The sequence below is a fragment of the Vulpes lagopus genome, chromosome 10 (assembly GCF_018345385.1).
Source record: "Vulpes lagopus strain Blue_001 chromosome 10, ASM1834538v1, whole genome shotgun sequence".
NCBI lineage: Eukaryota > Metazoa > Chordata > Mammalia > Carnivora > Canidae > Vulpes > Vulpes lagopus.
Window position 1 is genome coordinate 15,386,279 of NC_054833.1, and position 26,913 is coordinate 15,413,191.

Genomic DNA, 26,913 nt, shown 5'->3' on the forward strand with positions numbered 1-26,913 from the left:
GATGTGGGAATGGTAAATGGGTAAGGAAATGAAACAACCCTGTTGGAGTCCTTGATTTTAGAATTTTCAAAAGATGGCACAGTTGATTGCCATCACTGTGATCACAATCACAAACAGTGACTTGTGAGCATTCAGACAAGGCGGATACTTGTATCCTCAGCACCTTCTAAATTTCAAAATTAACCACAGGCAAGTCAGTCTCCCACTGAGAAACTGAAAAAGTACTTGGGAAGTTCCCAACTGAGTGCGGCTACAAAAGCAGTAATATAGGAACAGAAATACCACACAAATAATTGTTAATACTCCTCTTGCCTTTCTTAGTGGCCTTAGAAATATATACTATGGTGAGTCTTAATGGGGGAAAAAGAGTACAAGAGAAGAATACAAGTTTTAAACAAAGGAATTGGCTTGTAGGATTTTCATATTGGCACCACTGATTTCTTTTTACTCTCTGAGGAGGAGTTAAAACATGGTAGGTAGAGTGTGAGCGATTAATATGCTTTTGGATAGATTTCCCAAATAAGTTAAATAGAACATTTCCTTAAATTCTACTAAAAAAAAGAGATATCCTTGATGCATACTTGTTAATAAATAATACCAACACATACACATTTACGTGGATTCATTTATATTAACTTGTGGATGACCCTTGCAAGTTGTTACATGAGCCATCATCATTCCTTAATACTGAAACAGTACAGAAGCTCTTTTGTTAAAGTTTGCCAACAACTATTACTACCTAAATGTAAGGTATTCACTATGAAGCTAAATCCCACAGCTCATGGTATTAGACCATGAAAGATCTAATTAAATACAATACCAATACCAAGAAGCTTTTAGGCATTAATTCTTTTCTAACTGACGACCATTTTAATGTGATAGCCAGCTAGTCTGAAGCCCCAAAATTAATGCTTGAAACTCAGTGTCACTGTTCGGTTAAAGTCACATAATAATAGAAAAATGCATCCAATAAGAAAATGACAGAAAGATTATGCCGCACTCTTGGCTGCTGAGGATCGTCCCCCAGCAAATGTTTAAAACTAAGCTCATGCTGTGTAGACTCCCGTTTCAGTATATCCGAAGGGCTACTGGGACTGCAGAGGCATTCCTCAGGAACGCAAGGGGACTGTTGACAAAACTATCAGCATTAAGTATGAGGTATCAAACATAGTTACACACCGTCACAACATAGAGGTGATGTTCTGTGATGACTAATTCTTGAGAAAAAAAAAAGGGGTAAACGCAGACAAAGGAACTTGGATCAACAAAAGAAATTGGCTTTGCAATTCACTCTTGTACAGAGCAGATAACACTAAACAGGAAGGGTCCTTGAATCTGTATCTCTTCCCTGGTGAACCTTCGGTCCAAAGTTCTGTGAAGACAAACATGGGAACCTGGCAAGCTATTTTCCAGTGAAGAGGGCATTTTCACTCACTGTTTTATCCACCATACCCAGGACCTCTGAGGTCTTGTCACTGAATTGTCTGTAAAGAAGTACTTTCTCCACAACACATGCCTTGAGCATGAAGCCCTCCCAAACAAAGGGAGAAACTAATTCCACTCTTCCTGAAGTAGAAGACAGTTAAGACTCCTGAGTCACTACTCTTAAATCCTGAATAGGTTGAAAAAAAAAAAAATGTATCTCATAGAGGATAACTATTTTAACAGCATTATAAGAGTCAAGATTAAGTTCCCCAATAAATAATCGCTACCCTACAAGGAAAAATAAATTTACAAACTATTATTTATCTAAGATACCATCAATTGTAAGATGCACCACATGTATCACTAAGAAAAAAACACGGGCAATTAAACTGACACAGTGCTTTCATATTGTGTAGAGTTTTAGAGTGTTTATTTAAATTTACTGAAACGGTTTTTAGAGTTAAGCAGATTTTTATCACATCAATCTTGTGCATACCAAAAGAAAGTGTATGAAATAACTAGTTAGGTTATAACTATAACTTCATATTCTGAATCCAACTCTTCTGAATCACTTCGCAAATCACAGCCAACGATGTCTCCATTCTTCCACATAATAGCACCCTTGGTGTCATCAAGAGCACTGGGGATGCGGCATTTCTTGAAAGAGTGCTCCAGCACCGTCTTCTGTATAATGTCAGCAGAAAATTTTGAGCAAAACGATGTTTGACGCCTTAAAGATAATCCTGCTCGGCGCATGAATCGATCACACCAGCCTCTCGTTGCTTTGAATTTTGTTTCTTCTATTCCGAGGGTTTTGGCAATTTCTCCTGCCTTCAATCGCATTGCTTGGCGCGTGACAGGCAATCCTTTTGCACGCATCTCACTAACAAAACATAGTACAGCTTCATCCACTTGTGGGTATCTTCCTTTCTTAGGTCCCGTAAAGCATTTTGTTGTTGCTTTACAAGAAAATATGGAATGGCGGTCATTCCTCCAGCGACGAATATTTGCTTCACTAATTCCAAATGTACGCCCTGCTGCTCTGTTTCCATGCTTTTCTGCGTACACAATAACTTTTCGTTTCAATGCTGAATCATAGTGCAATCTTTTTGAAGACATCTTTAAATGCCAATTAAACCTGACACATTTGGTACCAACAATACAGTGATGATGCTGTGACAAGCTGTTAGTAAGTTCACACACGCACAGGCTGAGATAATTACATCATGACCATCTCCCAGTTCACAGTAATCATGAGATACATCCCAATTTCGGACAAGGTAAAATGTGAAAACAAAAACAAAAATACAACATACATTACAGAACTAATAAAATACGGTTTTTCAAGCCTGTAATGTTTACCAGATTCACAACAGTGCAATAAAATAAGCCCAGGAGTCAGAGAGTAAGTATATAAGTAGAAAGCTAGTTAAGCAAAAGATCTTTAAGATGAAATCTGCAATGGTCTGATTTGGTTTTAATTCCCTTTATTTTCATATGGCTTACATATAAATCTTTTTCTTTAATTGAACTTAAAATCCAAGTAAAAATGTTCTTCAATCTTTTACCAAACTGCAAAGCCAAGTCATTAAAGACAGAGGCTCCCCACTGCCTTTCATCATCCACTAGTACAGGATGGTGGCTAGGGTCAGTGGCCTTCATCAGCAGGCGCCCTTCTGTGCCGAGCAGATCTGATCCTGTGTGAAGATGACAAAGTGTCTTCTTCCGTCTCAGAGCCTGATGGCTCATGATCTCCCTCCTGAGATCCTGTGTCTCCCACCAGTTCCCGCAGAAACTTGAATTTCGATAAAAACAGATGCCATACGAAATACCAACCTAAAAAGAGACAAAAGCATTAAGAAAAATTATTACACGCAGTATTACCATTGAGAACGTCCTAGTTAGTCATGTATGTGCAGGGGGTATATTACAAAATAGTATATATAGTATTAATGTGTGTTTACAAAAATATATATGTGATTACAAATATATATTTAAATAACAAACACTTATTAATCATTTACTATGGACAAGGCACAAGAATAAACTCTGACAGACATTATACAAGGATGGCAAAAAGTTTCTGCCTGCATGAAATTCAGAATCCGAACATGGTTTTATTTACATTAAAGTTAGGAGATTACAATATCTAGGTCAAAGTGTTTATTAAAATCAAACTTCTGAGAGGACTCTACTGGGGAAAAAAGAATATACTTTGCATTTCCTTAGGACATTCATATCTCAATGCTAACATTTACTAAAAGCAAGTCAGCTCTGATTGCAACGTAAAAGCCATTAAATGGCAGGGGTCAACTGCACTTCACTGAGAACTTCTGACAGAATCAAGCTATTCTTAAGTTTCTAGAAATAATACATTTTTAAAGAAAATTAACACATTTTCTTTAATTACATGATGAAAGAATAAAGCCAGAGCACCACTATCTGAAGCTCAAGATTTTCACATCAAAGTCATTAAAAAGTCTTAACTCTCCTTAAAAATTAAAAGAGACAGAGAGAGAGAGAGAGAAAGTACTAGCCAGGTTTTGTTTTGCAAGGAGTTTAAAGTTCACTACATTTTAGACACCCACGAATAAGGATCAATCAATAAAAATGAGGACACAGGATAAAACCTCTGAACCATGACTAGTTGGCTTAAAATGTTAAGAGCATGTGAAAACAAACAAAAGTAACACTGTAACAAAGTTTTCTGCTAGTGTGTTTTACTGAAGCCTTCTATTCTAAACTCTCTAGTAGATAAACAAATGGACCACTGCAAATTCTGATGAGTAGCATTTTATGAAGACAAAATCCAAACCGCTTTTCTATCCCAACATTACACCAGAGCAACATGAATGGCCACTTAAGGTAGTTTCTAATTCTACTTTTTTCCTTCTTGCAGTCTCAGAATAAAAATAGAAAAAAGAAAAGGAAAAGGAAAAGGAAAAGGAAAAAGAAAAAAAAGAAGAAAAAGAAAAAGAAAAAGAATGAGAAAAAAAGAAAAAAAGAAAAAGAAAAAGAAAAAGAAAAAAAGAAAAACTCCTTGACATTAAAAGACTAACTTCAGGGGTTTAACCCTATTTCCCAAGGATTTGCCTTCCTTGAAGCTTGAGGGCTGCATGGTAACTGAACCACACCACAAACGTATTTTCGTCAACTGTGTGAGTAAAGCACCTAACTTCATAAAATAGTATTTTCATAACATTCCAAAGTAGCACGCTCTCGTCTTCACCCACAATTCTTTGTGAAAATGGGCAGAGTGAATTAGCAGAAAGAACTTTAGAGGAGTCAAGGAGCCCCAGTTCTGAGAGAAGATTCACAAAGCTACTGCGGGAACTAAGTGGGAAGGTCTACTCCAGGGCTCAGGTGTCTGTCACTGAGCATTTGTGGGAGTCCCTGGGTAGTGATATGAGGTTATGAGATGGCTTCTACTTTGCTAATTACCTTTGCTTTTAATTGAGATATGATTCACATAGCATAAAAATTTGCCCTTTTAAGAACAGTATACAATTCAGTGGTTCTTAGTATATTCACAAGGCCGTGCAACCATCACCATGATCACAGCCCAGAACATTTTCATCAAAGCCCAAAAAAAAAAAAAAACCCTGTATCCATCAGTGGTCACTCTCCAATTCCTCCCCCACCCCTGGCAACCACTACTCTACATTTCTGTCTCTACAGATGTGTCTATTTCGAGCATTTCATAACAAGTGAATAACCATATGTAGTCTTCTGGGTCTGGCTTCTTCCACACAGCCTATACTTTGAAGGTTCAACATCCGTGTTGTTATAGGTATCACACTTCACTCCTTTTTATCACAGAATACTATTCCATTGCATGGACACATCATATCTGGTTGAACCACTCCACAATGGCCGGCCGTGCGGGTAGCTTCTACTTTGGGGCTGGTGTAAAAAAAAAACAAAAACAGTTCCTGCTCTTTGGCTGCAACAACCATTTGTGTACAGTTTTTGCAGAGACATATTTTCATTTCTCTTCGGTATATATCTAAGGATTACAATCGCTGCGCCATGTGGTAACTTTATGCTTACCCATTTGTGAAACTGCTGAACTGTTTTCCAAAGCAGCTGCGCCCCTTCACATCCCCCTCGGCAATGCAGGAGGCTCCAATTTCTCTACATCCTCACCAAGACTTCATTGTCCACCTTTTCCATGACAGTCATCCTAGTGGGTGGGCTTTTATTTGCATTTCCCTTGTGACTAAAGATGTTGAGCATCTTTTCACATGTTTATTGGCCTCTTACATATATCTTCTTTGGAAAAATATCTATTCAATTCCTTTGCCCACTTTTAAAAATCATGTTGCCCTTTTATTACTGAGTTGTAAGAGTTCCTTACTCTTGATACTAGACCTTTATTAGATATATAGTTTCCAAATATCTCCTCCCATTCTGTGAGTTGTTTTTTCATTGTCTTGATGTTATTTGAAGTACTAATGTTCTTAATTATGATAAAGCCTAATGTATCATTTTTCTTTAATGAAATCCAATTTATCTATTTTTTCTTTGGTTGCTTGTAATTTTAGTGTCCTGTACCTAGGGAACCACTGACTAAAACCAAGGTCATGAAGATTTTCACTTATGTATTCTTCTAAGGGTTTTAGTTTTAGCTCTTACAATTTTAGTCTGATCCATTTTAGTTAATTTTGGTATGAGAGAGAGATTCAAATTCATTCTTCTGCATGTGGATATCAAATTGTCTCAGAACTACTGGTTCAAAAGGCCGTCGTTCTCTCCACTAAATTATCTTGACACCTTTCAAAAATCAAATGACCATAAATTGATCTATAGTATCTTTATGGCATTACCACATCACATTGATTACTATAGCTTTGTGTTAAATTTTGAAATTGAGGGGTGCCTAGGAGGCTCCGTCGGTTAATTGTCTGCCTTCAGCTCAGGTCATGATCCCAGGGTCCTGCTCAGCTGAGAGTCTGCTTCTCCCTCTCCCTCTGCCCCTCCCTATCACTGGTGTTCTCTCTTGCACGCACACACTCTCTCTCTAATAAATAAATAAAATCTTAAAAAAAAAAGTTTTAAAATTGAGAGTTAAAGTCTGCCATCTATGTTCTTTTCAAAATTGTTCTGAGTCCCTTGCATTTCTATGTGAATTTTAGAATTACACTGTTGATTTCTACAAAGGTGGCAGTGAGAATTTTGATAGGGATTACACTGAATCTGCAGATTAATGTGGGGACCCTACGCTTTTTTTTTTTTTTTTTTTTTAATATTTCCCTGTACTTACAAGATTGCTCTACAATAGACACACATGGTTTTGATAAATAGAAAACTCAGGGGAAAAACAAGTCAGAAACGAATATGTAAATCACAAATACTCTGTAAACTTATATTGTTTTAAATATGCCAATGCCACTAACTGGCTTCAATTATTAAGGCCAGTTGATTTCAACAAATACTAGGAAAACTCTTAACCCTTAGGTTAGTTTTGACTATCAAAGAGGAGAGGCTTGACCTCATAAAGAACAAAGACTCCAACAGTGGTTACAAGGCATACAATGACCATAAGGAAAAGTAGGTGAATATGAAGTCTTTTCACTAAAAAAAAAAACAATAATGAAGGGCTGGCATGTCTGGAGTCCCACCATAAAATATTAGGGTGCCCTTGAGATGGCTGAGAGAAAGCAGAGTCTCCCAGCAGAGAAATCTATAAAACAAGGAACTAAGGACACCTGTTGCATTCAGTTTGGAAAGGTACAAAAACATCCAGCTAGATCACAAACTCTCTTTCTCAATCTAAATGAAACAACCCCCCCCCCAAAAAAAAACCCACCACCACCAACAAAAAATCATACCTTTTTTAATCACTGCCAACAACCTATACAAGGGATTCAGTCTCAAACCAAGATTCAGAATCTGGTTGTCAATGAGATGCTTGAGTTCAGAGCAGTTAAGTTATGGCTACTACTACCTCCACACTCAACACTGCCTCCCCACCCACACAGCTAAACCACTCAATTTCACACCTCTAATTTTTATCCCCCAATCTGGGATAAGAAAACTTTAAAAGTATGCCAATTTTTCCCCATTCTGTCTAGGTGTTAAGATATGCAAGGGTTGGGGGTGGAAGGGGAGCATGTGGGCAATGACACTGCTTCCCACAAAAAAATCATGAGGTAGAGAATTCCCCTGATTTAGATATAAAGTTCATTTGCTGGGCAGCCAAAAAGAACAAATATTCACAGTGCTTGTTTTTTTAAGGACTACTGTAATGACAGGGTGTGAATGCAAAACTAAAAGATAAATTGTAGTGCTGATAAGAACTGCAGTGGTTTATTTACTAAACTGAGGGAAGTTCAACAAGTCGTTCTCCCAAGTAAAATGACTAAGTTCTTACAGAGCTATAATTTTTCAGAGACAGATGGCAGAAGGATGTAGGGAGAGTTTCCACATCACAGTACCTACAATTAGTAAGATCTCATGCTTTTGCAAAGGGTATTAGTATAAGTCTGAACAATAGATGATTCTAAAAACTCCAGGCAGTTTGATTTTTTTAAAAATTATACAAATGATCATTTATTTTAGAAAAAGCACCATTATTAAAACCCCAATGGATATACCAGGAAAAGCATGATACAGCAAAGAAGAAACTAAGAGAAGAAGTACTAAACTGTCAGATAAAGCTGCTAATAAGACAGTCAACTGACTATGTTAATCAGACATGGAAATAACAGCTAATTTTGTATTTTTTTAACTTTGGGACAGGTACTGTAAGGAAATGCTTTAAATTATATCATTTAATGGCCAAACTGTCACTCAATTTAACTAACCTGTCCACTGACATACTTCCAGTAGCTGATTAATGGGGTTCTGCTCTATTCATTTATAGTATTTTTCCTTGAATTTGTCTTATGATAAATACAAAAGAGTCATATACATAGTTCATCTCTTATTTTAATAAAGCAGCTTTTAGTTCAAGTAACAGAGACGTTGACTTATCTTCACAAAAAAGAGGGAATTTATTGTTAGCTTAAAGGAGAGTAAGCTTACAGAATGAATGCATGGGAAGAAGTGCCCTTTCTGGAGACAGAATTAGGACAAGGCTCTGTGAACTGACGTCATTCTCACAGCATTATCTGTTTCTCTCTATACACCTGCTTCACTTTCTTCTCGGCTTCCCCTGAACATCGCTGCTTCTTCCCAGTTCCATGAAAGATTCCTCAGTTCATAACCTCAAAAAAACAAAAACAAAAACCAAAAAAAACACAAAACAAAACCCACCCTGGATCTCTACCTTAACTTGGGTCAAGCGTCAGCCCCAGGACCAGTGTCAGTGTGCATTACCTGGGTCAGGTATTAGGAACGTGGCTGTAGGGCTCACCCCGGGAGAGTTATAGTGTGATCTTAGAGATTGCAGGGGAGTGGACAGGATAGCCTAGAGAAAGAATCCAGCTATGCTACTTTCATTAGCAACAGAGCCCTGGAGGATGGTCTCTATTAATGAGTCACTCAGAAACAAAACATCCCTGAGCTAGGCAGGCAATTCTTTTGTTGGATAAAGTCTAACTAACCAAAACTTTCAATCTTCTTGCCTTGACTCCTTCAAAACCGCAACACTGTGTAACCTTTAATGAACGTCCACACTGCAAGAAGTCCTCAACCTCTTGAACTGAGGAACTAAAGTGGGGGTGAGATGAGATCAGATGAGACTAGGAGTCATATTTTTAGTTTTAGGGAAAAGAACACAAGGAAATGTAAGACGAGTTCAAAAACATTCATCATCCAATGGAATGACCCTATTAAAGACATGTGATTACCACATTATAGTCATTCACAACAAAATCACTCCAACTGCTCCTCATCATACCCGAATAGGGAGCTTTCAGTACAACTCTGACTTCCCATATGAACAGACCAGCTCCATTTGGACTCTGGGCCCTGGTGACTAATTTCTGCAAGATATGCTTATATATCTTTGTGGGTGAGTAGGATGAGAGAATAACCACTTGAAAAGCTACCCTGTGCATGCCTACAGCCAACAGGAAGCTCTTACGGAAGTATAGCTCATGCGATTCCTCCCACCGACACCAGGTATGAACCAATGGTCCTCTATGGGATGTGGGTAACACACCTTGTCCTGGGGTTTAGTAAGAGAGAAATGGGAAGGGAGACAAGTGGGGGAGGAGAACTGCCCGCAATTATATTACAGAGAATCAGAAATTTACACTGATTGCTAGAAGTAGCACTGCAGTTTTTCATGGTTTAAAAGGCAAGTCTGTGGCCTTGCTCGGTCTCACACTGGTAAGCACTGTATGTCACAAAAACTGGCTGGCAACAGAGGGTGTGTACTCTGGGATAAGCAAAGGAGCACTCACTTGTGCACGCCAATAACTAAGCATTAATTCAAAGGATGAATTTCATGAAACACACTGTCATGGTTTTTCCCTGCAAGATAAAGGTGCTGGCGGCCGGAGGGTAGTGACAGCAGATGGACCTGAGAGATGCACCAACACCATCAACACACCACAAACCCCAGGGACAGTTGTAATTACAGAACTCTCAGTTTACAAAGCGCTTTTCTATTCAACAGCTCCTTTAATCCTCCCGATTGCCCTCTGAATTAATGAGACTAGGAATCATTATCCCCAGTTTCTAGATAAGAAAATAAAGGCTCAAAATGACTCAACCATTGAAGAAGGCCAGCTAGTGAAGAGAGCAATGAATTTTAAAAGCATATCAAATTTCTAAGGTTTTCGTGGAGGAAGGATGGCTCAAAACGCTAATTAGAGAATGAGAATTTGACTTCACTACCCAAGATCTTCTCAGGTCAAAAGCCCGGCTACAGTACAGTCACAAATGTTTGTCTTCCTGGAATCATTCCAATGGAGTTACATAATCCCACCTTCACCATGGCATCTAAGGAGTTCACTAACCGGTTGAATACTAATCTTAAATTGTATTAAGCTCTTTTCCATTTTCAATCCTGTTCCTGATTTTTATTTTTCTCTAACAGCTAAGGCTCACTTCTAAGATAATATATCCCTAAGGCCACAAACTCAGGCTAAGTAAAAACAGAGCCATGCTCTTCCACCCCTTGCCACGATATTCCCTCTACTGCACACCTCTTTCATAATGACACATTGGACAACACTAGATGATAACCCCTGGAGACACTATTATTGAATCAATGTGATCTCGAACTGTAACACTTCCACATACAAAACTCTTTTATCCAATAAATAGTAGGACATTTTTTAACCTGCCTTTTAAAACCTCTCCTCTTCTCTTTTTTTATTTTCTTCTCTCTTTGGTGACCACAACACTCCCATTGGTCCAAATATCACCCCTATGACAATGATAACCACATTTTTCCTCCATATCTCCCACTTTTCTTGAACCCTAGGAAGGAATCTCCACTCGGTTGGCTTGAAGACACCTTTAAAAAATATATACATCCCGCAGCTCCTTCTTCTAATTTTCATATTTCTGTAATGGATATGACATCTTCTCATCTCTCTGGTGAGAAATAGTTCCTTCCAGCACTTTGCCCCTCCTCTACTTTACCTCAGTGCAATAAAACCTCTCCCATCAGTTTCCCTTCTCTACATTCCTAACGCCATTCTCCAGCCTACATCAAATGCGTATTATCTGTCAACTGGATTGTCAGCATAACTGTCATAGAGGTAATACTGTCTCTGTCTCCTAGGTTTCAGTCTCTCCTCTCGAGGGCAAACTCTACAGACACAAAGCTACTACCATGGTTAACTAAGAATTTTAACCATCATTAATACAGAATTTTTACATCTTTATACTACACTATCTCTTCAGTATAATGCTGTCTTGGGTGATTGCTTTAGCGCTTCATGCTCACTTCCATCCTTCATTGCATTAAAAACTATCATTCTCCTCAAGATACCAGTTTCTGAAAACAAGGAAATGTATGGCTTATCCAGGTCTTCCACTCTGTTCCCTATGTCTTGAACAGTACCTGGCACAGAACAGACCCTCAAACCAAACAACCTCCATGCTCTCAGCCCTCCAACATGCAGACAAAACTACCCATAAAGTTAAAAGTATAATGACTTTCACCAATTAACCCATTTCAGAGTTCTGAAGATGCCTGCTACATATATAAATGGAGAGAAATGCCTTAAGACACTGAACAACCTTACCAACAGAGTTGACCTGAAATGTACAGTACATTCTATTCAATAACTACAGAAGAATTATTCTTTCCAAGTGTATATAGAACATTCACCAAAATACACCATTAATCAGTCTCATTAAAGAGTAAACTCTCTTAAATTATATAAAACATATTTTCTGACCATAACAAAGTCAAAATAGAAATTGATAAAATGATATATGGGGGAAAAAAAAATCAAACATTCAAACTTTAGGGGCACCTGGGTGGCTCAGTGGTTGAGCATCTGTCTTTGGCTCCGGTAGTAATCCTGGGGTCCTGGGATTGAGTCCTGCATTTTGCTCCCCATGGGGAGCCTGCTTCTCCCTCTGCCTATGTCTCTGCCTCTCTCTCTGTGTCTCTCCTTAATAAAGTTTTTTAAAAATCTAAAAAAAAACTTCAAACTTTAAAACGATATACTCCTAAATAATCCATTCAAAAAGGAAATCACAAGTGAAATTAAAAATAGTTTGAACTGAGTAATTTTTTTAATTTAAATTCAAGTTAGTCAACATATAGTGTAGTACTGATTTCAGGAATAGAATTTATTGATTCTTCACTGACATACGACACCCAGTGCTCATCACAAGTGATCTCTTTAATGCCTATCACCTACTTAGCCCATCCTCCCATCCACATCTCCCCCTGAATAATTTTTTTTTTTAAGTCACAAGCAATACTGGAGACTTCTGACATTGCCAGGGCAGCTAACGCTATCCCACTAACCCATCCCAGAAGCTGCCTCTAGAGCTTGTAGACGAATGCATAGCATCAAGAATTCACATTGTGAAAAACAAAATACAAAAACAAAAACAAAAACCCAACAAACAAAAAAGGAATTTGCATTATGATGAAGAGTGATTAACTGTTGACACACTTTTGGGATTTGATGACTTTGTCAATACGGTGCTGGAGGATGTCAGAGTTTGAAATCACACCAGAAGGAAGAAGGATCACTAAATTAGATCAAATTTTGCTAAATGGAAATAATATAACAGTGCTGGTTCCTAGAGAGGAATGTCCTGAAGTATGAATGGATTTCCTTGACTTACTCTGTATTGTCCTATAATGACAACAAAATAGAAATTTTTTTTAGCCTTTTAATGTTTGGATTCTGTAAAACTAAGTTTCCCATTACAGGGAAATATTTTGAAGATACATTAAAATGCCCATTTTTGTAAATTAATCATTATTCTCTTGGAAAAAGAAATATAGTTTGTTCCTTGAAGACTAAAATAAAAATTTTTTTGGTTAAAACAAAAGCAATACCCACAATGAAATTTATCTCATTAATTTTTTTAAAAGAAAGGCCTAAAAGCATCAATAGTCTGAGCTTCCACCATAAGAAGCTAAAAAGGAAGTACAAATTAAAATAAGTAAAATAAAATAAAGATTATAAGCATAAAGCAATGAAACAGTATACGGACAAATAATATAGGGGAAAAAAATTATGAAACCAAAGGTGAGTCTTTGAAACGATCAATAACATTTATAAACCTCTAGCCCAACTCATCATGTGAAAAAAAGGGGGGACACAAGGAATGAAAGAGAATCATAGATCATACAGAAATTAAAAGGATAATGAAAATACTATAAACTTTATTCTTATAAATTACACAATTCAGAGTAGAGTGTTGGGAAAGCACAAACTATGAAAGCTTACAAAAGAAATATATAAATAGAATAGCCCAATATCTAGTAAAGAAATTGAATTCATAGTTAAAACTTCCCCCAAAAGATAAGTCCTGGCCTAGATTAATTCGACTGAATGTTTATGAAAGAAAGCATACGAATTGTGGCAGACACAGCTTAGTAACCTGAAGGAGTCAAGCCATGTGTAATTCTTAGGTGACCTTTCCCTCCTTTGCGTATGGACAGAACCTGTCATCTACTTCCAACCAATAGAATATAGCAAGAGTGATGAGATAGCCACTTTCTTTACTAGGTTATATGATAAAGACAATAAGATTTTGCAAATACAATTAAGGTCTCCATCAGTTGATTGTGAGTTACTGAAATGATAAACTACTGTAGGTGGACCCAACTCAATCCAGAGTAAATCTTTAAAAGAGAGACTGAGGCCTTCCTGGGTATCACAGAGATTCTCCAGGGGGCTTAAAAGAAGCCAGGCACTGTTAAGTCCTACACTCCCATCACAAGGAACTAAATTCTGTCAGCAGTCGTAAGAGGCAGGCTTACAAACACTCTGAATTCACTTGTGAGATGGAAAGCAGAGGACCTAGCTAAAGCCATACCAGACTCCTAAACTGTGAGCTAATAATTATATGTTGTTGTAGACTGTTAAGTCTGTGGTGATTTGTTATGCAGCAATAGAAAATATCCTAATTCCAAGCAAACTCTTCCAAGAAATAAGAGGAACACCTCCCAACTCACTTTTGATGAGCTCTTACGTGATCCTAATGACAAACCTAGATAAAGGGATTTAGAAAAACTACAAATATTCCTCATGAATGTAAATAGGAAAACCTTAAATGTTTAGTAAATCAAACCCTACAACATATAAAAAGGAAAACCCAACAGTATATAGAAACGGTGTGTCTGAGGAATGTAGGATTGCTTTACCATTCAAAACTCAATGTAATATATCATATAAACAGACTTAAAGAAAAATGACATGATCATCTCAATGCAGAAAAGGCATTTGGAAAGAAATTCAACATCCATTGCTGATTTTTTTTAAAAAGTCATCAAAAAAGGAATAGGAGGAAAACTTTTGTGACCTGATAAAGAGTATCTACAAACTACAGCTAATATGAAACTGAACAGTGAAAGACTAAGTGTTTCTCTTCAAAAGATCAAGGAGAAAGAGCTGCTCTCACCCCTTTCAAACTTCAATGCTATACTGGAGGTACAATGAGGCAAAAACTAACAGACATAGACACTGGAAGGAATAGGTAAAACAATCTTGCAGTTAGTATGAACCTCCGAGTAGAAAATCCTATGGAATTTACAAAAAAAGAAGAAAAAAGGTATTAAATGATTTTAGCAGTTTTGCAGAATACACTGCCAATATACAAAAATCATTTGTATTTCTATAATTTCTATATATTTGTAGCAAACATTAAATGAGTACCATATACAATAGCATCAAAAATACGAAACCTTTACAGTTAAATCTGACAAAATTAGTGCAAGAACTGTATCATATACTGAAATACATAAAATGTTGCTGAGAGAAATTAAAGTCCTTAAAAGAAAAGAATAAAGAGATACAATATGGTCATGGGTCACAACATTAAGATGTCCGTTCTCTCCAACTTCAATAGGTCCATTTTAACAAGTTGATCCTAAAGCTTATAAGGAAATGCAAAGGATCTAAAATAGGATCTAAAAACATTTTGAAAGGAATAACACAGCATTGCCTACACAATTGGTGTAATATACACCAAAGAACAGAATAGTCCAGAAATAAACCCATACATATATAGGATTGTTGTGCCCAAGATTGCGAATCCCAGAAACCACCAAGGAGCCCACACCGCTGCATACACATGAGGGTTTATTTACAAGCTCGAGCTTGGGTCCAAGTATACCCGACACAGCGGAGCAGGGCCTTACTTAGACCCCGAGACTAAGAGGGGTAGCAGCTTTATAGGGACCAGTGGCCAATGGGACATGCAGAAAGTTGCACAGTCATGTCGGTCCACACGCAGGTGGCCAATTGAATTACATTTTACCCTAAAGTATCCATTTGAACTGGCCTATCACTGAGCAGATTTCCGATTAGGGTGTGCCCTGGGCTTGACTAGGGTGGGGCAGTGCCCTAAGCAATAAGCAGGTCAGCCTATCACTGAGCCGGGATTTCCCATTAGGGTGTGCCCTGGGCTTGACTAGGGTGGGGCAGTGCCCTAAGCAGGTTGGCACAAGGTGGGTGCAGCACCAAATGGAATCAGTCCTGCTCTGCTTGTCCAGGGGTAGGGGATTTTTGTTAAATTTCCTGGGTCCCACAGGATCAACTGATTTTCAACAACTGCCTTTTCAGTAAATGATGCTAAAACACCCTTATGTAAAAAAGAACCCTGATCCTTAACTCAAATCATACACAAAAAATTACTTCAAATGAAGTATTTACAAAACATGTATCTGATAAAAGACGGTACCCAAAATACATAAGAATTGTTACAACTCGATAATTAAAAGATAATGCAATTTCTTAAAAGGGCAAAATATTTAAACAGACACTTGACAACACAGCTGTTGGCAATGGACAATGTTTGATAGTTTCTTATAAAGTTACCCACGAAAAATAAAAACATATCCCCCTAAAACTTGTAAATGCATGCTAATAATAGCAGTAATACTTGTAATAACCCAAAACTGGAAACCCTAACCTCTACCAATAAGAAAGTGAATTAAACTATGGTATATCCATCCAATGGAATATTATCCATCAATTAAAAAAAAATGAATCACTGCTACAACACAGATGGATTTCAAAAGCATTATACTAAATGAAAAAAGTCAAATACAAAACCAATGCTGCATGGTTCCATTTACATTAAATTCTAGAAAAGGCAAAATTACAGTTCTGGAAAGCAGTGCAACTGTTGCCAGGGGCTTGAAGACTGACTATAAAAGGACATGAGGGAAACTTTTGGAGTGATCAAAATGTTCTGTATCTTGAATATGGTGGTGGTCACAACTCTGCATACATTTGCTAAAACTCATCAAATTTTGTACTTTCTCTTCACATTTTTCTGTGAGCAACACCTTTTACCTTAGCCTCTCATAATCTTTGAAATGTTTATTACCCATTTTAAACTAGGAAAAGTTTATATTTTTAAGACCCAATTTTTTTTTTAAGATTTTTATTTATTTGAGAGAGAATGAGAAGCAGACTCCCCACTGATCAGGGAGCCGGACAAGGAGCTAGGTTCCAGAACCCCAAGATCATGACCTGAACCGAAGCCAGATGCTTACCCAACTGAGCCACCCAGACGCACCCCTCCATTTTTAGGTACCCCTTTCTAAGACCAGATTTAATCTTTGAAAAATTATTTTCCACACATTAATTTATATTTATTCACTTGTACCTCAACGTGAGATGGATAAGCAGAAATATACAGGTTCTCCGTAATCTCGGATTCTATTATTCACATTTGTCTACTGGCTAAAATTAGAGGTTGCATGCACTGCTCAAGTCACACAGCTAATAACGTGACAGTGCCAGTAGTCTTTAAAGCTAGCTCAGCCAGAGTCCAACTCTGTTCACTAACTCCCTGACCTTGCTTGGCACAGCAGGAACCCAGGACTGGGCACAAGAGAAAGCCTGCAAATTTCAGTCTGTCTATGGTCTGTTAAGTCAGGTTGAACTAGGGAGGACGGCCAAGCCAACCCCTGGAGAAGGGAAAATGCGTACACCAAGCCAAACTACTTCCTTCTCCTCGTGTAGGCCCACACTGATACACTCCTATGACCTAAAGACTTGGCAGGCAGGGCATAGTGCCATCACTGTCGTTTGGGTCATGCTACAATCAGGCCAACACCACTCCCAGCCCCAACACTGTTGCCTCCTTATTTCAAACTCTCATCAACCCATTAACACTAACCTACCTGGTTTCCTCCCTCCTAGCCTCCCACTCCTCACTTTATCTAGCACAGACTATAAAATTCCTGCTAAAAACTCTTAGCTCCCCATTGCTTATCAGAAAGCATAAATTCTGCAGGAGGTGCATATAAAATGCCACTATCTGGATGCTTCCTGCCTGCATCTCTAATCTCATCTTAGCCAATTCTTCAAGAACTAAAAGTCCATTCATTATTCACTGAGCACCTACGGGGTTCCAAATACCATTCTCATTGGAACATATCGGCCCCATAAGGAAGTCTAAGCAAAAATAAAGCATTGTAAGGGGAAAAGGGGCAGGTGTGTGGGAGGCTAATGTCTTACAGAGAGGTCAGGGAGGCCTCAATGACAACTGGAATAAGAGTGACAAAGACGGGGAGAAGGCTCCAAGATCAAGAATGTGGTTCTAGATGTGCTCATTATACTGTTGTTTAGGAATGTTTATAATCCCATCTCCAGCCTCCCTTCCTCCATGGAGTTCAGAGATGGAGCTGAAATTCCCCATCTTCTAATTCTGTTTAGAATTTTTAGTGACCAGCCTCTGCCCTCCAACCACCTCAGGGCCCCTCCCTGAGCCCACTTCCTAAGCATAAATTCAGGCATGGTCCAACGCTTGCTACACATTAACAAAAGATGCTACTATTACTTGGTAAATTCTAATGGTTAGGGGAACTTTTCTGCAGAGACCAAAGACAAGGATGAAATACAGTATTATCTCACTGAGATGAACTCAGTGCTTGATGACTGCTCTTGGAGGCATAGGCAAAGAAAAACTTTGTGTTTAAAAGGGATTCCTAGGTGGCTCGGTGGTTTAGCACCTGCCTTCGGCCCAGGGCATGATCCTGGAGACCCTGGATCGAGACCCACGTCAGGCTCCCCACATGGAGCCTGCTTCTCCCTCTGCCTGTGTCTCTGCCTCTCTCTCTCTCTGTCTGTCTGTCATGAATAAATAAATAAAATCTTAAAAAATAATAATAAAATAAAAAATAAACATAAGAAAGGTAATTAAATCACAAAGGCCATATATGAAAAACCCACAGCGAATATCATTCTCAATGGAGAAAAACTGAGAGAGCTTTTCCCCTAAAGCAGGAACACAGGAGGGATGTCAACTGTCATCACTATTGTTCATTGTGGTACTAGAAGTCCTAGCTTCAGCAATCAGACAACAAAAAAAGAAATAAAAGGCATCTGAATCGGAAAATAAGTCAAATTCTTCACAGATGACATGATACACTAGGTGGAAAACCCACAAGACTCCACCCCAAAATTGCCAGAACTCATACAGGAGTTCAGCAAAGTGCCAGAACATAAAATCAACGTACAGAAATCAATTGCACTTCTATACACTAATAATGAGACAGAAGAAAGAGAAACTAAGGGATCGATCCCCTTTACAACTGCAAAAAACCATAAGATATTGGAGTAAATCTAACCAAAGAGGTAAAGGGATCTGTACTCAGAAAACTCCAGAATATTCACAAAAGAAATTGAGGAAGATACAAAGAAATGGAAAAACGTTCCATGCTCATGGACTGGAAGAACAAATATTGTTAAAATGTCTATGCTACCTAGAGTAACTATACACTGAATGCAATCTCTATCAAAATACCATCAATTTTTTTTACAGAGTTGAAACAAATAATCCTAAAACTTATATGGAGCCAGAAAAGACCCCAAATAGCCAAAGGAATGTTGAAAAAGAAAAGCAAAGCTGGTGGCGTCACCACCAGACTTGAAGCTCTATTACAAAGCTGTAATTATCAAGACAGTATGGTACTGGCACAAAAACAAACAGAGATCAATGGAACAGAATAGAGAACCCAGAAACAGACCCTCAACTCTATGGTCAACTAATCTTTGACAAAGCAGGAAAGAATATCCATTGAAAAAAAAGAGTCTTTTCAACAAATGGTGCTGGAAAAATTGGACAGTCACATGAAGAATAAAACTAGACCATTTTTTTTACACCATACACAAAAGTAGACTTAAAAATGGAAGACCTACATGTGAGACAAGAATCCATCAAAATCCTAGAGAACATAGGGAACAACCTCTGTGACTTCAGCCAAAGCAACTTCTTGTTAGAAACGTCTCCAAAGGCAAGGGAAACAAAAGCAAAATGAACTATTGGGACTTCATCAAGATAAAAAGCTTCTGCAAAGCAAAGGGACAGTCAACAAAACCGAAAGACAAGCAAGAGAATGAGAGAAGATATTTGCAAGTGTCTTATATAAAAGGCTAGCATCCAAAATCTATAAAGAACTTCTCAAAAGAAACGGGCAAAAGACATGAACAGACACTTCTCCAAAGAAGACATATATAATGGCCAACAGACACATGAAAAAATGTTCCACATCATTCGGCATCAGGGAAATACAAATCAAAACCACAATGAGATACTACCTCACACCAGTCAGAATGGCTAAAATCACAAAGTCAGGAAATGACAGATGTTGGTGAGGTGCAGAGAAAGGGGAACCCTCTTACACTGATGCAGCCACTCTGGAAAACAGTATGGTGGTTCCTCAAAACGTTGAAAATAGAGCGACCTTATAACCCAGAATTCCACTAGTAGGTATTTACCCCAAAGATACAGATGTAGTAATAATTTTTACTGAAAAATCTTTCTTTCTTCAAATATATGAGGGCCTACTACATGCCAGGCACTACTCTAACATCCAAAGATAGAGCAGTGAACTAGCCAAACAACATTCCTGTCTTCACAGAGCTTATGTTCTTATTGGGGGAAAACAAACACAAAATAGCTCATTTCAGAAAGGGCTAAATGCTCAGAAAACCAAGGGTCAGTGAAATAAAGAAAAAGTCAATGAGTTACCCTAAGTGGACAGGGCATGTGAAACCCAATGTGAAACCTGAATGAAAAAGAACCAGTCAAGTGAAAAGCCAGAGGAAGACTGAGGGCAAAGGCCCTGGGGAGAGTACAAGGTTGGCCTGTTGGTAGAATGATGAGTAGTGGGGAGAAGGGAGAGATGAGTGGAGAAGCGGGAAGGGCTGTATCACACAGATCCTTGTAGCCACAGTAAGGGATCTAGACTGTGTTTGAAGGGAAATGGGAAGCCACTCAAAGATTTATTTTTTAATCTTTTTTAAAAAAGTGGTAAATGTTCTAGCAGAGCAAAGGAAATGAAAATCTGGATAGCAGGACAGAGGGACAGCAATTGGAGCCAAAATTCAACAGAAAACTATGGAAAAGATTAGGACTTGGGGCAGGAAGAAGAGTTGAGGAGGGAAGAAAAAAGAATTTGCTGAAAGTCTATCTACAAAACTGTCATGCAGGCAGCCAAGTCTTAACATCCAAGCAGAAAACGAGAAGATTCTCCTCTGAAAAGATGGAATACCCACAGAGAAGAGACCTCTAGATATCAACAACTGGGGATTCTCCGAGGGAAGAAGCAAACTTGATGTCAGAACTGACACTGAGAATTTATTACCATCCTTTACTTCCTCACCCTTAAATATAAATTCAGAACAGAGCACTGGACATTTGTAAAAATCTTCAGTCATAAAGAGTCCAAAGCAAACAACCTGAAAGAAAATACATGGAAGAAATAAAGGCAATGCAGGGAGAAGAAAAACACTTTGTTAAAAACTACAGTTGACCCTTGAACAACATAAGTTTGAACTGTGTGGGTTCATTTATACACAGAATTTTTTCAATAGATATCATACAGTATTATGTATTTTCTCCTCCTTATGATTTTAATAACATTTTTTCACTTTATTGCAAAAACACAGTATATAGTACATACACAAAATATCTGTTAATTGACTACGTTCTCAAGAAGGCTTCCAGTCTACAAGAGATTATTAGTAGTTACGTTTTTTGTTTGTTTTTCAAAGATTTTTATTTATTTATTCATGAGAGACACAGAGAGAGAGAGGCTGAGACACAGGCAGAGGAGGAAGAAGCAGGCTCCATGCAGGGAGCCTGATGTGGGACTCGATCCCGTAACTCCGGGATCATGCCCTGGGCAGAAGGCATCCACTAAACCACTGAGCCACCCAGGGATCCCAGTAGTTAAGTTTTTAAGGAATCAAAAGTTATCCAGATTTTCAATGAGCAGGGGTTGACATTCCAACCCCCCCATGTTGTTCAAGGGTCAACTGTATAACTAGTATGGTTATAGTGAAAAGATATTACATAAAGAAGAACAGGTACTGGCAAAGCAATGAGAAAACAAGGACGTTCTGAAAAATTTAAAACCAGATAAATGAAAACGTAAGAGATAGAAGATAAAACCCAAAACACTGGCCAAAAAGGAGAGGAGAAATAATTAAGAAAAAAAAAAAAAAAAGGATATAAACATGTAATACTAGAGAATTAGCTATGAAGTCCAACATCCAACTAACAGAAGTCTTTTTTTAATTGAAAGGACCCAGAAAAATGGAAGGAAGAGAAATATACCAAGGCATATCATTATGACATTTCAGAATAACAATGATAGAAAAAACTACCAGAAAGCATCTAGGAAGAAAAATCAAGTTACTTACAAGAACAAAGAAACAGAAGGCATTAGAGTTCTTTTTTTATTTTTTTTATTTATTTATTTTTTAATTTATGATAGTCACAGAGAGAGAGAGAGAGAGAGAGAGAGAGAGAGAGGCAGAGACATAGGGAGAGGGAGAAGCAGGCTCCATGCACCGGGAGCCTGATGTGGGATTCGATCCTGGGTCTCCAGGATCGCACCCTGGGCCAAAGGCAGGCGCCAAACCGCTGCACCACCCAGGGATCCCTAGAGTTCTTAAAATTAGGCCTAGGAAGCTAGACATCAATGAAGTAATCATTTTTAATGGATGAAAATTATCTACCACCTGAAATTTATTCAAATTATCAACCAACTATAAATGTAGAAGATTTTTCTAGACACTTGATATCAATTTGAACATTTTGAACACCAATGAAAGACATTTTCAGGCAGGCATTAGCTCAAAAAATGATCTTCCATGCATTCTCTCTCAGAAAGCTACCAGAAAATGTGCTCTTGCATAACAAGATTACTGGGGCACCTGGGTGCCTCAGTCAGTTAAGCATCTGCCTTCAGCTCAGGTAATGATCACAGGGTCCTGAGATAGAGCCCCACCTCAGGCTCCATGCTCAGTGGAGAGCCTGCTTCTCCCCCTCCCGCTCCCCCTGCTTGTGTGCACTGTCAAATAAGTAAATAAAATCTTAAAAAAAAAAAAAACTCAAGACCTCAACACCATAAACTGAGCAAGATGATAACATGAGATCCAGAAAATAGGGTCTACAGCAGAGAAAGTGAAGGGCAGGCTGAGAAGAAAGGAGAGCTCTGGGATTGGGTAGGGGAATGGGGCTAGAGGGTAATAACTTGCACATACAAAAAAGTAATACTAGGTAAATTAAAAACGCAACTGTTAACTTTAAGAGAAATGAAGAACCACATAAGAAAGGAAGTGTAGTCACATTACTATTTGACAAGCAGGGACTATTTACAGAGTTAAAATATAAATCTTGGGGTGCCTGACTCTTGATTTCAGCTCAGGTCATGATCTCAGGGTCAAGCCGCGGGTGGGGCTCTGCACTGATTGTGGAACCTGCTTAAGATTCTCGCTTTCCCTCTGCCCTTCCCCCTATCCTCTAAAAAAAAAAAAAAAAAAAAAAAGAAATGCAAAATATAAATCTTGCCTCTCAAATGAAATCAAAAGTTACCATTACTAATGGCGTGCAGGGGAAGAAGTAGGGACTCCACCCTGGTTTAGAAGTTGCAAAATCAAGAACTATGTATAAAATTATTTACAAATATGGAAATAAATTACTAGGAGCTGAAGGGAACTACCTTATGTCTTTAGTACTACTAACTTTTGGAACTTTCTTTTGTTAAAAACGCTTGAGAAAACACAATCTTAATACAAGAGTCTGGCTAGTATGCAAAAAGTGGATTATAAAGAAATTAGGGGAGAGAAGGGGGCAAAAAAACACTAGTTAAGAAATCAATGCAAGCCAAGGACAGTGCCGGTGATCACAGACAGGGAGAACCTAGTTCAGATTTCTAAGAGATAAAATGAAACTTCCAGATAGAGCTGGTATTTGCAAGGACAAGGGGACGGGATGAAAGGAAAGGGCAAAATCAAAGATGACACCCACATCCTTAGCTGCTGGCAAAATCTGAGACAGGAAGGCAGCAGGGCAGAAAACAGGTGACAGAAATAGAGAATTCTGCTTCAGATGTATTAAGTCTGAGATGTTTTTTAGATCTCTAAGTGGGGCTATCAAGAAAAAAAACATTTGATGCATGAGCTTTGGGGGCGGGAGAAAAGTGAGAGCTGGAGATGTCAATTTGAGTCATTGGTTACAGTTAATATTTAAATCTCTAGGACTGGACTAAGGTATCATAAGGAGAGAACAGAAAGGAAATACCATTATAGCACAGAAACATTAGAGAAAATAGCATTTATCTCATGGAGTAAGAGCAAGTACTAGTCCATAATATTTTTATCTCAGAAACAGAAAGATGATAGCTAGCTAACTAGACATATCATCAATAAATTGATATATGTAATTTAAATATCCATGAATGTACTGGGAATAATGTATTTCCTACCATAGACTGCGACCCAAAAAATGTTTTAATAAGAAATTCTAGGGGGTGGGGGTGGGTGCCTGCCTGGGTGGCTCAGTTGGTTAAGCTTCCAACTCTTGGTTTCCGCTCAGGTCATGACCTCATGATCACGGGATCATGCCCCATGCTGGGTTCCTCACTCACCTCGAAGTCCACTTGAGATTCTCTCTCTCCCTCTTCCTCTGCCCTTCCCCCTGAGTGTTCTCTCTCAAATAAGTAAATAAAAATTGTTTTTTAAAAAAAATATATATATATAAATAAAGTCTAAGGGATGAGAAGCCAGGAAAAGACAATTAGGCACTATGGTAGGAAGGACAGTACGAATGTACAGTGTACAAAAGCCAAGAGAATTACTTTATGGAAGCAAGGCTCACCGGTATAGAATGAGTAGGAGACGTAAAATACAATTAGGACTAAGCAACCATGGACTTGGTAATACGGAGGCTGTTTGCTACTGACCTTGACGAGGGCCATTTCAGTGAATGGTGACAGTGGAAAACATTTCAGCATGGATGAGAGGCAAGAAGGGACACAAAACCCGCACACACGAGAAAAAGAAAACCGCCCCAGGAACCCGAAATTTGAAAATGGGCATTCGCTGTGCGAAAGAAAGAGCCAATCAGTTCTAAAATAAAGCAGGCTATGAGTTTCTCGGGGCAGATCTGTGTCACAGGTTTCTAATCTCCGACGTGACTGTATTTAGAGAGTTACTACATTTTAATTAAGGTTAAAAGAACTCATAAGGGTGAGGCCCTAATCCAATATGACTGGCATTCTTACTAGAAAAGATTAGGGAACAGGTACAGAGAGGAAAGACCACGTGAGGACACGGGGAGAAGGTGGCATCTACAGGCCAAGGGGAGAGGCCTCCGAGGAAATCAACTGTGCTAACACCTTGATCTTGGGCTTTTAGCCTCCAGAACTGTGAGAAGATAAATTTCTGTTGTTTAATGTCTCTGGTGTTTTATTATGGCATCCTTGCAAACTAATACAACGCCCAAGAGTCTCAAGTCTAGTTGGGTCCTTCCCTCATCCCCCCCAAGCCCCAGGCCCATCCTAGTCAAAACATGAAACCACTCCATCATTAGCTCTCCCAACAAAACAGTGCTTCAATTACTTCTTCATAAAGCTCTTCGTGCTGGACCATTCCAATCAAAATAAGATGTTCTTTTGCTTATCACACCTCACCTCGCATTCCACGATATTTTCTGAAAACAAAGGCGCAGCATTTCTAGAAAAATGAGTACAATCAAAGTTAACTAGCTATTGGGAACTGAGAGAACAAATATGATGTAAGTAGCAATTGGGAATTTTGCTGCCCCAGAGGCAAGTTCGGCAAAGACTCTATGCGAGGTTTTGTATGGTCTCTACCAGTCACACACACATCCCCACCTCCCAGCAGCTTGCATCTTCAGATGAGAAAAGAAAGCCTTGCTTCCCTCCTTCCTCACGTGCAAACAAATCACAAAGATCTGGTCTTTCCTTCTAGAATCTTAAGCATCTACAATCAGCCCCAAATCCGGACGTCACAGGCAGGAAACCGAGGAAGGCTTTTCAATTGTTGTACCATCACAAAAGCAAGGCTGTTAACTCTGGTTCCTTCCCGCCACAAGAAGACAAACAAAAATATAGATACAAGTACGTAAATATGAATATGCAATACAATACACAGGTAAATACAAATCCATATATATGCATTTGCAGAAGTGCACACGTATCTTCTCCAAACACAGCTGATAGTGCGCATTTAGTACATTAATCACGGAATGAATAAGCCCTATAGCATGTCTTTTTATGTCTGGCCCATGACTGCCATCGACCTAAACCCACCCTTCGGTACCTCGGAAATACGGAAAATTAAAACTCACAGGCACCCAGTTTTCAATACTTCCCCCCCCCACCACCACCACCAAAAAAAAAATCATCACAACTGCTCGGCCACTCAGCGAAGAGACCCGCAGTTATCAGTTTACAGTTATGTAAAGAAATCAAGACCTAAAATTTGCGCTAATATTTACCCTGAGAAGAAAGTTTTACATCCTCTGATCCCAAGAAAGCAAACACACACAAAAAAAATCACAGCAAACAAAACAGCACCATCATTACCAGACCTGAGAGCTGAGAGCTGGGGTGCCCGACCCTGGAAGGCTGGCACAGCAGGTGTTTTTCGGGCTCGGCTGAGCCCCCACAGCTCTGCCCGCAAGGTGGTTCGAGCCTCCACGACCTCCCAGCGCCCCCGACCCCAGCTCCGCCCCTAGTATCGCCTGATGCGAGGGAGGGAGACGTCTTCGGGTTCATCGGGGTCGGAACCCCCTGGAGAAGGAAAAGGGAGGACCCATGCCTTCACCTTCGAATACAGGCCAAGGTTAAAGCCCGGGCGCTGGAGCCCGAGCAGCAGGGCGTCTACCTGGTCTACCCGCGGTCGGGATGCCGGCCCGGCCCCCGCGCCCCCGCGCCCCCGCGCCCCCGCGCCCCGCGGAGCATCGGACGGCGCCCGGGCCGCGCACTCACCGCACACCATCAGCAGCAGCACGACCAGCAGCGTGGCCACGAACACCAGCAGGGTCAGCCCCACGTTGTGCCACATCTTGGGCGGAGGACGGCGGGCGGCGGCGCGGGCCGAGCTCGAGCGCCCCCGGGGGGCGGGGCGGGGCGGAGCCGGGCGGGGCGGACCCTCCTTGGCTCCCGGGCCCGCGGGGCGCGCGCGGCGTGGGCGCCCCTACCCCGTCATCGCCCCGGGGAGCCCGAGACCCCGGCGGAGGCCGGCTGCGCTTCCATGGCGGACGCCGCGCGCCTGTGCACGGGACAGAGGGGGCGAGCGCGGGCACGCGCGGCGGCCGCACCGCCCAGGTCGCCGTCCGCCCTCGGGGGCAGCGGGGAGGGGCTCCCCTCCGCGCGCAGCACCGCGGCTGACGCCTCCCGGCTCGCGGCTCCCGCAGCAGCGCTCGACCCCAGTCCCCTCCCCCAGCAGCAGCCCCGCTCGAGCACGCCCACTGCTCTCCTCCTCCGCGGCGCGGGGCCGGCTGGGAGATGGAGTGCGGAGCCCAGTGGAGGTTGTCGGGGTCCGCCTCGCGGGAACTACAACTCCCACAATGCACCGCCGGCTCGGCCGCTGGGCTTCACCCTCCCTCGCTGGCTCG

At 39.9% G+C, this 26,913-nt stretch overlaps 1 protein-coding gene and 1 pseudogene across 1 annotated transcript; one reads left to right on the forward strand and one right to left on the reverse strand.

Annotated features, from left to right (window-relative positions):
- Positions 1 to 1,838: 1,838 nt before the first annotated feature.
- Positions 1,839 to 26,713, reverse strand: SMIM13 (small integral membrane protein 13). Its single transcript, XM_041771490.1, has 2 exons — positions 26,285 to 26,713; positions 1,839 to 3,261 (listed from the first exon to the last, which is right to left on the reverse strand). The coding sequence occupies exons 1-2, from the start codon at positions 26,358 to 26,360 to the stop codon at positions 3,074 to 3,076; spliced, it is 264 nt and encodes an 87-aa protein (XP_041627424.1). The 5' UTR covers positions 26,361 to 26,713; the 3' UTR covers positions 1,839 to 3,073.
- Positions 12,296 to 12,755, forward strand: LOC121499823 (annotated as a pseudogene).
- Positions 26,714 to 26,913: the final 200 nt, after the last annotated feature.

Excerpts from the sequence above, each read along its gene's own strand:
- SMIM13 (XM_041771490.1), bottom strand. The coding sequence starts at position 26,360 with ATGTGGCACAACGTGGGGCTGACCCTGCTGGTGTTCGTGGCCACGCTG. Across the intron at positions 3,262-26,284 it reads GCTGCTGCTGATGGTGTGCG|GTTGGTATTTCGTATGGCAT; the intron begins GTGAGTGCGCGG and ends GTCTCTTTTTAG.